We start from the raw sequence: 15,543 nt of genomic DNA on the forward strand, positions 1-15,543 counted from the left end.
ATGACTGGTTTATAAATTCATCTACCTTTATTCTGTCACACCTGTAAGTGATATAAAGTTAATCTCATTTTGTACTTATGGACATTGATAGTTGAGTGTTTTTTATTTACCTGTTTTATTTTGACATCCTTCTTATCAAAACACTTAACATAATCATTTACTTCATTATTCTGTCCCTTATGAGTAGGAACTTACCAGCAAAAGCAATTCTAATCATGGAGATAAGTAAAGGGATTGATTGGTTTGGCTATGGTCCAAGCATAATTCAGCTTGAAAATTGTTTTCCAAAGTGCCCAGCACTCATTTGGCTATTGCCTCAAGACTTTTTAATGCATAATTTATCAGTGGGAAGATTGGATAAAGCAGGGAAGAATGAGGGTATTGACCAGCCTAGCATCGCTACTACAGCTCAAAGAGAAGCACTGTTTCTAGCCCCTTAAAGCTGTCACAGTGTCAGAGGCATGGGCGACCATCACAATAGTATTACTAGATGGATCGAGAGCAAAGGTGTAATATTTGACTCAGGCCACCGTCCCCTTCATCTAGGGCATGAAGGGCTGAAATTTATTGTGTCCTTTGTTCAAAAGATTTGTAAATCTGTTATAGGAATTTTAAGGACATTTAATGGTATACTAATCTCTTTAATATCTTCGGATAGGAAATACTCACACAGCATAAAATGCCTCAGAAATTAAAATTTACAAATACAAAGCTTACATACAACTAAAATTAACTAATCTCTCCCAGGTATTTAGTTAAATACTACTTGTCAGAAAAATCATAGAATAAATAAACGGAAAAACAGTTCTCAATCCTTTGGTTTTACCATCAGACATCACTGCTATTACTCTTTCCTTTTATCAGTGTCCTCTCTTGTTACTAAATCAATGATAGGCCTTCAGGTTCTAGTTTGGCTCCTAGCATTTACTGCTGTTGACCACTGTTTCCTCTGGGAAGCACTCCTTAGAGGTCAGTCTCTCCTCTCTCACCATGGTTTTCCTCCTCTTTCTCTGGCCTTCCTCTGCACGCTTTTCCAGGCCCCTCTTCCTCTGCCCCAACTAGCTATATGAGTGGTCCTCAGGCTTTGTCATTTTACTCATTTCTGCCGATCTGCCCTGCATATTCTCCCCAGGCAATTCCATCCATTCCCATGCTATCAGTTACTTTTTATGCATCTAAAAGCTTATACACATGGCTACTATGCAAAGATGAATTTTTGTTTTTTTCACACCAAGTAGAATTCTAGATTTTCAACATTGAGTTCCTCAGACTCTCCCCCCCTTCCCTGTATGTTGACATAATTTCAGGCGTCTCCTCTCTAACTTGCTGCACTGTCATCTCAGGGTGTGTACATTTGCTCTGGGAAGAGATTTACTACCATTCTTGCCCTTCCTTCCCTATGATTTTTGTTGTTTTAAGTCTTACTGATCCCTTAAGTCTTCTTTGAGCCCTCTCCCTGACCCCCTCTTCTTTAAGGAAATAGGTATTTCTATAGTTGTTTAATTCTTTTCTTCCTTATTAGATTGTAAGCTCTGTGAGGACAGGGACCATGCTGATGTATACTGAGCATGTTATCCGGTACACAGGATACACTTCAGTGGTTTTAAAATGATTCTCTCGTCTTATAGTTGAGCATGTGGCCAATATGGGGAGTCGCGGGGCTCAGAATATAATCACTGACTTGTGCCTTTTGAAGGAAGAGTGTGCATGAGGGAGGCTTCATGGAGACCATAGCATTTGATTTTAAAATAGTCTTCAGTACAGTTAAGAATGGTCATTAAAGTTTATTCAGTTTTTAAAAATATTTTCATTAGGACTAAACTGTATATGCATACACATATACATTAATATTTAGACATATGTGTATTTAAATCATATATATATAGATTCACTTGATGTCAACCAAGAGTTACCTAAAATCCTCAGGGTGGAGGATGTGTTAAACTTTACTGGGAAATCCCAGCAGCCCTGCTGACTTTTGTTTGGCTTGCCTCAGCTGACATGCAACCCTTTATCTCATCTTCTGCATCTGATTGTGATATTTTGCTTCTGTGCCTCACCGAAGATGATGTTAAACCTTTATGAATTGTAGAGGGAAACATCCAACCTTAACAAATATTTAAGGAATCTCTGTTGTAGGTATAGTACATGGGAACATGTTAGAACTTTATCAATTATAGAGGGAAACATCCAACCTTAACAAATATTTAAGGGGTCCCTGTTGTAGATATAGGACAGAGAAAGATGCTGTGGAGAATGGAGAAGAAACATTAGGTGTAGCCCCTGCCCAGAGCCATAGTGATTGATCAGTGTCAAAGATGAGTCAAAGGATTGGATAGCAAATTTATTTTTCTAAAAAGGGAATCACACCCCCTAATATAGAAAGGTATTTTATGATGTGCCCCCAACTTCTGGTGACTTGATAGCCTTGAGAAAGACCAAAGCATTTGATTTTAAAGTAGATACTTCCAGAGTTCCCATCATGGCTCAGCAGAAACGAATCTGACTAGTATCCTTGAGGACACAGGTTTAATCCCTGGCCCCACTCAGTGGGTTAAGGATCTGGTATTGCTCTGGCTGTGGTGTAGGCCAGCAGCTACAACTTAGATTGGATCCCTACCCTGGGAACTTCCATATGCTGCAAGTGCAACCCTAAAAAAAATAAATAAATAAAAAATAAAATAGATACTTCCTTTTAAGAGTTAGTTTTCAGTACAGTTAAGAGGAATAGGAGCTAAAGTTTTTTATACTCTCATTAAAACTGTACCTTATTCTCATATATACATAAACTTGGTTATCAACAAAGAGTTGCCTAACATCCACAACATGGAGGCTGTGACAAACTTTAATTAATTCCTAGGTAAAATTAGTATGCATTACAGTTTAGAGAAACAAAATACACAAACTGGCTAATCAAAATGTTCAGCTAACAGAGCTGAAGCTTTTTTCATTAGTTGTATTGTCTCGAATTTCATCACTATACCAGCTGGCTTCTTGTCAATTTATAGTTTGGACCTTTACATCAAACAGCAAAAAATTAATTACAGGAAAAGAAATCCCAATAGGAATTTCGTGCTTAGAGGCTTTTCACAATTAACCAGACTTGAATGGTGCCATTTACAGAGGAAATGGAAAGGGAGAGAAAAACTTTGTAGAATTTTCCAGAATCATTAATTAACTATAGCAATGTTAGTCACTTGCTCCCCTGTTTTTATTTTTAAAGTTGTTTACCCAAAGCTTTCAGCCTTCTCATTTCTGGAAGCACCCACTTCTGTTACTATATTGAATGCAATGAATCATGGCATGAAGTGTGAATTTTCTTACAAAATGTCCCAAGTGACAGCTCAAAAAATTACCATCCTCTCTTCATTTTGAAACGAGTACCATCCCATGTATTACATGAGTGATCCTAATCATAATTTAATGAGCGGAAAGAGCCTGCTTTGATGGTTAGTGCTAGGTTACTTGTAATGCATATTTGGGACTTGGGAAGTATTGTTCTCAGGAGTCACACTCATTGCCTCTCTGCGCTAGAGTTAGTTTAAATGTGACTTTTCTAAACCTCTTATCTGTTGAATAAACCAGCCAAAGATTTTTAAAATGCTCTCCTCAATTTAGGCTTCTACTTTTTTTTTTTCCCCTCTTTATAGCTTAGAAACCCTTACTTGTGTTCCATTCTTCTAGTTCCTAACATTCTAATGCAGTGAGTACTTCTTATCCTATTTAAGACTCAGATGCCTGGAGAATCTGTAAAAAACCTTTTTCTTCTCAGAAAAATGCACAGGTCAGATGAACATATATACAACATTTTGCATAAAATATCAGGAATCAGTATGAATGCATGAACCTCAGGTTAGAAATGCCTGTTGCTTTCTTTCATTGAGGAATATATACATATATTATGTATGCATGTAAACATAACATATATTTATGTATAATTTAGAAATATATATACACACATATTTTTTAATTTGGTTAAATTAAAATGCTGATTCAGATCATGTGCTCCCTATTCCATCAAGTTATCTGTACTAAAACAAATCAATTACCGTCTTTGCCATTACCAGAATAAATTTAGATTTCTTATCCATCTTTATATACAGCAGCCCTTACGTATAAGCTTATTTGGGTGGCCATATTTCACTGTACTGTCTCAAGTGCTGCCACATTTCCTAAGTAATTTGTAGACCATGGCTGAGAAGAACATTCTTAACTTGTTTTAATGATAGTATTTTTCTTCGTTAGGTTTGTGAGCTGTGAGCTAGTCTAAGAAGCTAACGGGCATTTTCCAGTTTTCTCTGTTCAGTCTGAGAATGGTTCACTGTTTTTCCAAGGTCACTTTGAAAGTCTTTCTGTGATTTGCCTCCATTTATTTTATGCTTGTGTTTACAGTTTTGAACCAAATATGAAATTTAATGTTGTGTTTGTCTACATTAAACTTAATTTGCCCCTTGTCAGATCATTTACAACAGAGATAACATTCAAAAGCCACTCTGTAGAATGTTTTGTCTGCAATCACTAATATAATTTTTCTATCTATTTCTTTGTTGTATGCAACTTTCTGTATCTTTCAGTTTGAAAAGAAGTCTCTAGGAGAAAAGTTTCAGAGAATCTTTATTAGTCTGTAACAGATTAATAAATTATTCTCTAATAGAATAAAGGTCTTTTTCATATTGTATTTTTTTAAGCAGTTCTTTCTTCTAACTCAGAAGTTCATTTTCATGTAAGTATGCTTAGTGGAATGTTCCTTAAAGCAATGACATGCAAAATTCTAAATTGGATTATGATACCAAATATTTTCCCAGTTTTATCTTTTTCTTCTATTTTCTCCAAGTATTTAGTTTGCCCTCATGTAACAAATTTTCCTTTTTTTTTTGTCTTTTTGCCTTTTTCTAGGGCCACACCCATGGCATATGGAGGTTCCTAGGATAGGGGTCCAATTGGAGCTACAGCTGCTGGCCTATGCCAGAGCCACAGCAGCGTGGGATCTGAGCCGATTCTGCAACCTACACCACAGTTCACGGCAACACCAGATCCCCAACCCACTAAGTGAGGCCAGGAATCGAACCCGCAACCTCATTGTTCCTAGTCGGATTCTTTAACCACTGAGCCACGACGGGAACTCCACAAATTTTCCTCTTAATAGTTAATAATTTTTAGATGTTATTGAAAAAAAATAAATGAATATTTAAGATCAGTGTATGTTAGAGGGCACTAAAATTAAATGTTAAATTCAAATTATTAGAAAATACTTTTAAAGTAAATGAACATATAAATCAAGGAATATAATTTGAAGATTATTTTCAGCAACACCTGGCTAGCCTGTGCCTGTATCTTCAAGTAATTAGTAATGTTTAAAATTTAGGAAATGTTTTCTCTTACAATTCTATCTGCTGTTTACCTTTTGAACAGTTATTACACTTATTCAGTTTATGTTAGAGAAATATCAGACTAGTCTACAGAGATGCATTTATAAGACTGGAAAATATAAGAAAAAGCCAAAGTAACTAAGATGAGGAAAATAGTTAAATAAAATTGCATTTTATTCACATAATAGAATACTATTATAGTGATATATACTTATTAACATGGAAAATGCTTAATATTAAAATTCAAATAGCATATAGTATAAATCTACTTTTTTCACAAACAAGTTTTAGGTGGACAGATAGGTAGGTAGGTGAGCTAGGTAGGCAGATAGATATGAAAGTATAGGTATGGGTATAGAGATATAGATAAGATATATAGCTATTTCTTTAGACATAAATGAAAATAAATAGAATATTGTCCAAAAGGGAAATGGTGTTTTCTTAGTTGGCTTGGGCTGCTATAATGACATGCTAAAGACCAGGTAGCTTACAAATTATAAACATGTATTTCTCACAATTTCTGGAGACTGGGAGTCTGAGTGCCCACATGGTTGAGTGAGGGCCCTTTTCCAGGTCATAGACTTCTAGTTGTGTCACTTTGTGGTGGAAGGAGAAAGGGAGCTCAGTGGAATATCAAATTTATCAGAGCACTAATCCCATTCATAAGGGGTGCAAAGGCCCCTTCAGACACCATCTAAAGGCCCCTCTTCCTAAGATTATCACATTGAGGATTATGATTTCAACACACGAATGTGGTTGTCTGATAAGATTTCAAATATTGTGTGTATACTTAATTGTGTTATTAAAAACAATGTATCGGTATATTACTTATAAATAAAAATAATAAATAAAAGAAAATATAATACTGAAATAGTAGTAGTATCTATTGAGCCACATATCATGTGTCTTGTACTCTTCTAAATAATTTGCATGTTACCTCATTTAATTTTAATTGTGCTACTCCAATCCTTATTTACTCTATAGATTATAAGCATATGAATTTTCATGATAGATTGTTAGAGGTAAGTGATAATATAATTTCCCATTGCATCAGTTTTTAAATGGAGTCCATGAATCCTTGAGGCTTCCAGTGTGTGTGTGTGTGTGTGTGTGTGTGTCTAGGGGAGGCAAGTACTCAGCTTTTAATCAGATTATGAGATAGGTTTATACTGCTTCCAATAGTTTTGGTCAAACTCATCATTCAGTTCTATACTGATAAAAACTAGTCTTCTAAGGAGGAATACTAAGAGAGAAGCTAAATCATACACTGGAGAAAAATGTATGTTTTCACCTCATTGGTACACCTAAGGCAGTTATAAAAGATGGCAAGCAACATAAATTGTGACCTGGGTCACATTTTCTAGAAGACTAGAAAGAAATTAGGAGATGAGGAGGTCCTCAGTTGTGTTTCAGCCAGAAAAGAATTTAAGAAGATTGTTTAACATGTTAATTTTGGCTGGAATATAATCAACTGTATACTATAAATATATATATATATATAATATGTAGCATAAATATACAATATATATCATATATTTGTGTATATATAGCTACAGCACATAATACATATGTTTAACTATAAGTAACCCCTGAAAGCTTGTTTAGAGGTTTCAGAATGGACATGAGGGATAATGAAGGAAGAAAGTATAGAGGGGATTCTTACAACCTGATTTTTGCCTTATCAACTGTGTGTCTTGAAGCAAAATTACTTTCACATTCAATTCTGCCTTTTAAGATCTAACTTATTAGGGAATTCAAAGAATATTAATATTTGGCTTAGGGAAATGTGTTTGTATTATTAAATATATGAATAAATGCATCAGAGTAGAATTTCTGCACTTTAAATGAAGTAATAATGTAGTACCATGAAACTGAGTGAAGAGGAGCCAAATAGCTGCCTTGAATTCATCCTGGTTGTTTGTAGGACTGCTGCAAAGTTGGTCAGTTCCCTCCTCAGAATGATGGGAGCCAGAAATCTTGGTTTTGTAGTAACTCTCACCTGCTGCCCTTTGTGTCAGTCTTTCCTATGCGACATCAGTAATCAGTGTACAATGTAAAAGCTGCTACACATTGAAGGCTTTGGCTGCCAGACTCTGCACCAAATGCCTTACTTACTTCATTTGAATCTTAAAAGAACTGTTATGAAACAAATGTATATCCTCTTTTACAGATGAGGAAACTGAGTACTGAAGAGATTCACTTGCCTAAATTCACATCACTCATAAATTTCCTCATTGGATTTAAAATTCATGCAGCAGGCAGTCATCAAATCCTGTAATTTCCATCTCAAAAATACCATATGATTCCATCATTCTTTTCTCCATTCCCAGTGCATCTGGTCATTTCTTATCTTATACTTTGAATTCCATGTTAACTTTCTTACCATTCAACTATTTCCAGTATCTATTGTCTTTTCTACATTGTACCAGAGACATTTTTTTTTTAATCTTTTTTTTTTTTTTTTTTAAGGCTGCACCTGTGGCATATGGAGTTTCCCAGGCGAGGGTCAAATCAGAGCTCTAGCCACCGGCCTCCGCCACAGCCATATTAACTCCAGATCCGAGCCACATCTGCAACCTATACCACAGCTCACTGCAACAGCAGATCCTTAACCCACTGAGCAAGGCCAGGGATCGAACCTGCATCCCCATGGATGCTATTCAGATTTGTGTCCACTGAGCCATAATGGGAGCTCCCAGAGACATTTTTTTTTTGCTATTTCTTGGGCCGCTCCTGCGGCATATGGAGGTTCCCAGGCTAGGGGTCGAATCGGAGCTGCAGCCACCAGCCTACGCCAGAGCCACAGCAACGCTTGATCCGAGCCGCATCTGCAACCTACACCACAGCTCATGGCAATGCCATATCGTCAACCCACTGAGCAAGGGCAGCGACCAAACCCGCACCTCATGGTTCCTAGTCGGATTCGTTAACCACTGCGCCATGACGGGAACTCCTCCCAGAGACATTTTAATAAAAAACACATTTGAACTTTGCATCCCGTTATTTAAAAATAGCTTTAGGTCTAAAGATTAAGGCCAATCCTAATTTAAATTCATCCTGCCTCCCCCACTTCTTTTCATCACCACAAGCCCTATTTTATGGCTAAAGCAAACTCCCCACTGCCTCTCACATTCTCACTCCAATGCATATCATTCCATTATCTTGAAATCTCTGTCTGCGTATGAGTTTGGTCACTCTTTGCACTGTATTTCCATGGTGTCTGCTTTTGAGTAATATGGTAGAGTGGTAATCAAGAGTCAGTGTGCTAAAATCAGACTGTGTTGATTTGTAGACCCTACTATTTAATATCTATCTGTGCTTCAGTTTCCTTACCTATAAATTTGGACAATTTCAGCTTCTGGGTTGTTGAAAATGGATACACTTGTATCAGCTGTGTCCTTTCTAACTCAAGGGAGAAATTTGTGACTTAGAAAATTGCAGCAGTAAAGTGGCAAATGCAAGTCAATTTTGGAAAATAGTGTTTAATTTTTAGGGGAAACAAAGAAGTAGAAATCCAGCCCGGCAAAAGCAATACAAGCCAATCTATTAGAGCACTGCTATCTAAATTTGATTTTCACGATGAAGAATGTGTAGCATGTATGTGTTGTTTTTTCTTTTTTAAACTGTATTTGGTTTCTGGTTTCATCATTATAATGAGAAATAATATTACATGGGTTCCCAACCAAGTGTCCCAGCCACCTCCACACATGTACATGTACATACAGACACATTTAAATTAAAGATACATGTCTAATAGTAGCACATAGATATGAGAAAGGAATGGGGAAAATTAGTAAGAAAAGTGATGAGTTGGGTTTTTTTTTTTTTAGCACCTGAAGTTTAAAATACACAGAACTTTGGATTTTAATGAGAACTAAATTTTAATGGTTGCTTTTCTAGTTGGTATCTGTGTGAGGTTGGACAAATCCCTTAACTGCACAGAGCTTTGGATCTCTCATCTGTGAAATGGATGTAATAGAGAGTTCCTTTGAGGATAAAAAATAATGTACATACAAAGCCTTTGGAAATTATAAGACACTGTAGAGATTTCAGAGATTATAGGAGTAGAGATTTTGGAAATTACTCAGAGATTTCAGAGATTATCTCAGAGATGAAATACACATGACAGAGATACTGTTCTCAGTTTGTGCGTGAGAAAAATGAGATGTGGAACAGCCGTAGTATATGTCCAGGCTGAAGCAGGACTCTGAGCTTCTGAGCCTAAATGCTGTCCTTACTAGACTATGCTGTTTCAGAACTGGGGTTGTACATCATTTTTAGGCACAGCTATAGTAAATTATAACTTAAATAGATTTCAAGGACTTTAAAACCTATAATTATTGAGTTATCTTAATAACAAATGCTAATGTTACTTAATGATGTTTATATTTGTTTTCTAATGTAGGTAATGAATTTGGGCATCCTGAATGGTTAGACTTCCCAAGAAAAGGAAATGACGAGAGCTACCATTATGCAAGAAGGCAGTTTCATTTAACTGATGACGACCTTCTTCGCTATAAGTTCCTAAATAACTTTGACAGGGATATGAATAAACTGGAAGAAAGATGTGGTTGGCTTTCAGCTCCACAGGTAAGCTCTTTCCTCTAAATGTTATGTTTTAGTCACCAGTGTTGTACATGCTTAGAATGACAATCGATTTGAATCTATATGCAGATCTTTTAAATAGCACTTTATTATTCAGTGTGTAGTGCCCTGTGACATACTTCAGGTTGTCAAAACATGTCACTGAAGTCTCCCTAATAGATAATGAAAATCTTAAGCAGAATTCCCTGCTTACTTTCCTAGTTAGCTTATCGTTGTTGTTTAAATTTTGTAATTTTTAATTTCAATTGGTTAAAATAAATGACAAAAGCTGTGCATGGGATCCACTTTAGAAATTGGTGTGGAAACATCTTAATTGTTTTGACTGTTTTCCTTTATATAAATAATTATGCCATCATAAAGAAACTCCTTTGACAACATGGAGATTTCTTTATTCCTTTTTTCCCTTCCTTTACTGGTCTCTAACTTGTCATTTCAATAGATGCTATTATACCTGCATGCTGTTTTGTATTTTTCATGAGCCTGACTCTTCTTTGGAATTAAAATCTCGGTTTTCAATAAGTTTTAGAAAATGTAATTAGCAGGTGCAAATTTTATACAGATTTTTTTTTCCCCTTTGCAAAAATTAACATATAGTATGTGTTACTTATAATCCATTTACTTTTTACTGGTGCTGTTTGAAATTACTGTTGAAGATGTGTTTTTACTTTGGTGTCTCTGTTTTTTTTTTTAATGGTTGAACAAAGGTACTTATATATTCAGTAAGATTGGCTACATGACACGAATGCCCTAATCACATTTATTAGAAGCGCCATTTCCAGAAGAGAGAGCAAAATGATGGTGCTTTTCAATAGGAACAATGTTGAATACCAAAAGGCATGCTGTTTACCCTCGAGTCTTAGTTCACATTATTAAATTACTAGGAGTGGTGCTCCTGGTACTTGTGCAAATAAGTCCTCTCAGAGGTGAGACTAGGAGGGTAGGGTTGAAAAAGCAAAGGCTTCTCATCACTGTAAAATGTGATGTATATAATGATGTCACTTCTTTTTGGTCTTTCTCTTTTATTAGATTTTCTCTTTTATGTGTTGTAAAGGACTTCAGCTTGCTTTTGAATCTGACAAAGTTATACAATAATGTAAATTTTTAAGAAAACTCTAATTTCTGAAATCTGAATATAATAACAATGTTCCATTATGTCTTGAGGAGTAATTTTTATGTACCTTACCTCATTAGTCTAGGGACTTAAAGAAAATTCACTTATAAGTAGATCTAATATGCACACACACACACTCACACACAAATGCTTTGGATATAGCATATAGCATTTTACTTAAAACCTAAGCCACAACCCTAATTCTCTGTCCGAAATTTGTTTGAAATTGGCAAGTGGCTGGTGAGATATTTACATACTTTAAGCAATTTTTGAGGCTAATGTTGGCTTCGAGTTTGCTATGGCAAAATTGCAACATTGTCAAACGATATAACATGCTGGCATGTTCACTTTTGGCTTCATAATTAACAAGGCTGTTAATAAAGACAAAAACAACTTTTTTGTAAAGAATTTACTTGTAGCGGCATCTGGGTATTATTTAAATGTACTATATGTGTTAATTCTTGCAGGCCCATGTGAGTGAAAAGCATGAAACCAATAAGATCATTGCTTTTGAGAGAGCAGGTCTTCTTTTTGTTTTCAATTTTCATCCAAGCAAGAGCTACACTGATTACCGAGTTGGAACGACATTGCCAGGAAAATATCCTTTTTGGTGCCAGTGAACATGACTATCAGTGTTCAGTTTTTGATTACATCATAGAGCAGAAGAAAGGCTAATGCTCATCTTGATGGCAGTGGCTCTCAATTTTATCTGAAAAATGAGGGACTTGAAATAGATGATTAATAAATCTTTGTTCACTTATACCAGATTAATCCTAAACTCCATTCTGGCTCTAAAGTAGGATTTTGAACATTTTCTTGAATAATATCTTGATCCAATATGCAGTACAGGAGATGATTGTTATTTCTCTTCGTGAGAATATTTTGTAGGTTGCCTGTGAGAATTGTCTCCTGTTCCCTCTCCACTGATTGAGCAAGTAGGCAGTAGTCATAAAGAAAGCTTCCTTCCCTTTTCTTTTTCCTGTCTCCTAAAATAGAGGCCATAGCTCACTTTTATGGGCCTGAATTGGTAAAGTATTGGGGTGTGGGAGATAGAGGCAAAGGAAATAGGAGGAATAATGTTTTGCTATTGCCTGTCTATTCATTTACTCATCCACTCATTAATTTCACAGATATTTACTAAGCATCTATTTATTGAACACCTGTCTGCCAGCCCTGTGCTAGGGGCTGGACATGCAGGAATTTTCCTGGCAGTTACAGTCATTGCCCTCACCGAGCTTTTAAGCTAGTGAAGAAGACAAACATTAATAATTGTGTGATCATTGTTATGAAATGAAACATGATGTGTATTTTAAAAAGACTGTGACTTACCCAATCCATAGGAAAAAAATGACAGATTCAGGAGCTTGCAACAAAGCAGCACAGATTTTTAAGCAGGCAGTAGAAATAATGTGTTCTTCCCCTGAAGCCCTAGCAATGATTAATGTCTGCCACCTGAGCAAGTTGCCTGATGCCAACATGAAATCTTACGTATCAGAGTGTCTCCAGCTACACTAAGGGAAACCCCCTATTCAGCTGGCTCAAACAATAAGGAAAAATGTGTTTTGCCAAACAATGAAAGCCCTGAGGTGGGGTGACCCCAGCACTGTGACTGTATCATCAAGTTCCCTGGTCCATTCTGCCTTTCTCCTTTCAACTCTCAGGTTGCCAGCAGTGTCTAAAGGCTGATACTGTGGCAAGACAATAGCCATGCTTCCAAATGTCACCTTGAGACATAACAAAAGGCACACAGATTTGTGTCTCTTTTCAAGAATGAAGTCACTTTAGCAAATCTCCTTTTGTATCCAATTGACCAGAATTCAGTCACACTTCCCCAGAGAATTGTCTAGGGGGGAGAATGCTGTCATTGTGAGTCGCTTAATCAGGAATTACCCGAGTCTCCGGGAAGTGGCCTCCTTGGTGAAGTGGTTGCCCCAACAGAATGCATCTGTGCAAGAAAGGAGTGCAAGGCCATGTTATCCCGTAAGTAGCCTTCGGCATCTGCCACCCTCCCACCCCCATCCCCTAACTCCCCCATGCTGCTCAGTGACACCGAGGGTGGTGAGACATGCTTCCCTATCTTCTCCCTCATCCTCCCAGATTGCCATCTCACAGGACATCAGAGCCTTTAAGAGAAAAGGCTACAGCTATGGCTAGTAGCCCAAACACTCCCCAGTTAGCACAGAGAATTCTCAGATACTGCTAGTGTAATAGGGTCACTTGCACTAAAGAAAAGCTCTAGGAGTTACCATTGTGGCACAGCAGAAATGAATCCGGCTAGGAACCATGAGGTTGCAGGTTCAATCCCTGGCCTCACTCAGTGGGTTAAGGATCCGGCAGGGCCATGAGCTGTGGTGTAGGTCACAGATGCGGCTCGGATCCCGCGTTGCTACAGCATAGGCTAGCGGCTGCAGCTCCAATTGGACCCCTGGCCTGGGAACCTCCACATGCTGTGGGTGTGGCCCTAAAAAGACAAAAAAAGAAAAAAGAAGAAGAAGAGCTCTACTGTCAGGAAGCATATGTTCTCATCATTTCCATGAAGAGGTGCAGACAGGTGCTAGGCATGTAGCAACTCATACATAACCCTTCTCAGCTTTAAACTGCTAAAGTAATGGCCCAAGACTCAATCCTTTTACACCTAATAAGAACATATAATCAAAATGTAATTTTGACTATTATCAAGCCAAAATGCACTTACAGAACACTCAGGTGTCTGCGAAGCATTGTTCCTGACCCTAAGTGGGGGAAAAGAGATGTATAAAACCAAACTAGGGTGTAAGGTGTCATGCAGTACACAGGATGGGGCAAGAATGTTCCACAGGACAACAGAGGACAACTTAAAGGAAAGTAAGTAAATAAGTAAGAGAGATTACTTGATCAAGGAAAGGACCTTTTTAGCCTGCATAAGAGAGTGACTGATTGAGTGATCAATCTATTGATTGATTAAGAAAAGTCCTTTAAGCTTCAGCCTTGAGAAATGGATAAAATTATAATAGAAAAAATTGAGAAAGGCCATTCCAGCTGCTGGAAATCATAGAATATCCTTAGATAATGGACAGCACAATGGATTAATTGGAGAACAATGACATAAAAAGAAGTACTCAGAGATAAAGCTAAAAAGATAGACTGAGATCACATAATAGAAGATTTTAATGCCACATTAATTAGTTTAGGCTTTTTTTCTTTCCTGTAGTTTCATAGTGAGTCACTAAAAGGTTTTGGGCTAGGGAGCTACTTAATAAGAATGCATGCATTAGGGAAAGTTCTCATGTACCTGGCGTGTTGGAGAGCTTTCATGAGGAAAGAGATTAGAAGTACAGATATTAATTATGAAAAATTGCCCTACACAGAAAAGATAGTGAGGGCATGAACTGATGTCAGTTGGATAGAAGGAAGTATATTAAGGACTTTCTTGTAGTGAAAGAACTCAGCTATTGTTTAGACATGAGGTATAGAAAAGAAAATATAAGTTTTCACTCTGAACAGTCTAAAGAATGGTAGTTGGTATTATTACCGAGGATAACAAAGCAAAGAGGAGTAAATACTTAGAGGAGTAAAAAATATGAGTTAAGATCATTAACAAATGGAAAATACATGGAATTTCAGTGATGATGTTTAGGAGAAATATCTTGGCTCAAGTTACATTATCTGAAGTCTATGTAACTTTAACAAATATTATTAAGTCATAAATAATAATGTATATTATATTAAATAAAACCCACCCAAGGATTAATTTTATTCAATGTTACAAAGTTACCCTGTCCATGAAAGTCTAGTTTGGTTTTTGTTAACCTTGCCGCAGATCGAAAATTCCGAAATTTAGCAATTTGTCTATAGTTAACCTGTCATACAGAAATTCTCTATTTTAATAAATACTGAAGGCTTTATATCAGTGACTCATTTTAGAAAATGTCCTCATTAAAAGTTGCCAACGATACAGACATCTTGGAAAACTGAGCCATATCTTCATAGAAGTCACAGTGGCAGCCTCAGTCATCTGTCACATCTCTAGAAGAACCTTCAAGAAATATTATTTCCCTTATTGCAAGGACTTTATCTTCTACAGATTTGTGCCCACTTGGACCTTATGTACTCTTGCTGTCTCTCTCATTCCTGTCTTTCTGTCAACAAGCTATAACTAATACCTATGTTTATTGCTTCCTCTGAGAACATTTGCATTTTAATAACAGTCTCTTTGAATACTCAAAAGTATGCAAGACCTAATGGACTAGATATCTAATAGAATAAGTTTTTCTGTAATGAGGATTTTTTTTTTAAGAAAGGGAGAGCAGGAGAGCATTTCTAATATACTTTAAACCATACTTTTTAATAATCTATATCAATACTTGCAGCCCTAACTCCTAGCCTGAAATCATAAAATTTTCTGGATTTTACAGTGTCATATGCACCAGTGACTCAGTTCAGTGCAGAAACCCCATGTATACATTCCTCCACAAATCA

At 36.6% G+C, this 15,543-nt stretch overlaps 1 protein-coding gene across 2 annotated transcripts in view; it reads left to right on the plus strand.

Moving 5' to 3' along the window:
- GBE1 (1,4-alpha-glucan branching enzyme 1) overlaps positions 1–15,543 on the plus strand; it is a 275,071-nt gene that overhangs the window by 229,984 nt on the left and 29,544 nt on the right. For both annotated transcript variants that reach the window (XM_047794412.1, XM_047794422.1), the window contains exons 13-14: positions 9,775–9,959; positions 11,553–11,683. In XM_047794412.1, the coding sequence (XP_047650368.1) occupies positions 9,775–9,959; positions 11,553–11,683 (316 nt within the window). The remainder of the gene's footprint in view (positions 1–9,774; positions 9,960–11,552; positions 11,684–15,543) is intronic.

The sequence above is a fragment of the Phacochoerus africanus genome, chromosome 1 (assembly GCF_016906955.1).
Source record: "Phacochoerus africanus isolate WHEZ1 chromosome 1, ROS_Pafr_v1, whole genome shotgun sequence".
NCBI classification, from domain to species: domain Eukaryota; kingdom Metazoa; phylum Chordata; class Mammalia; order Artiodactyla; family Suidae; genus Phacochoerus; species Phacochoerus africanus.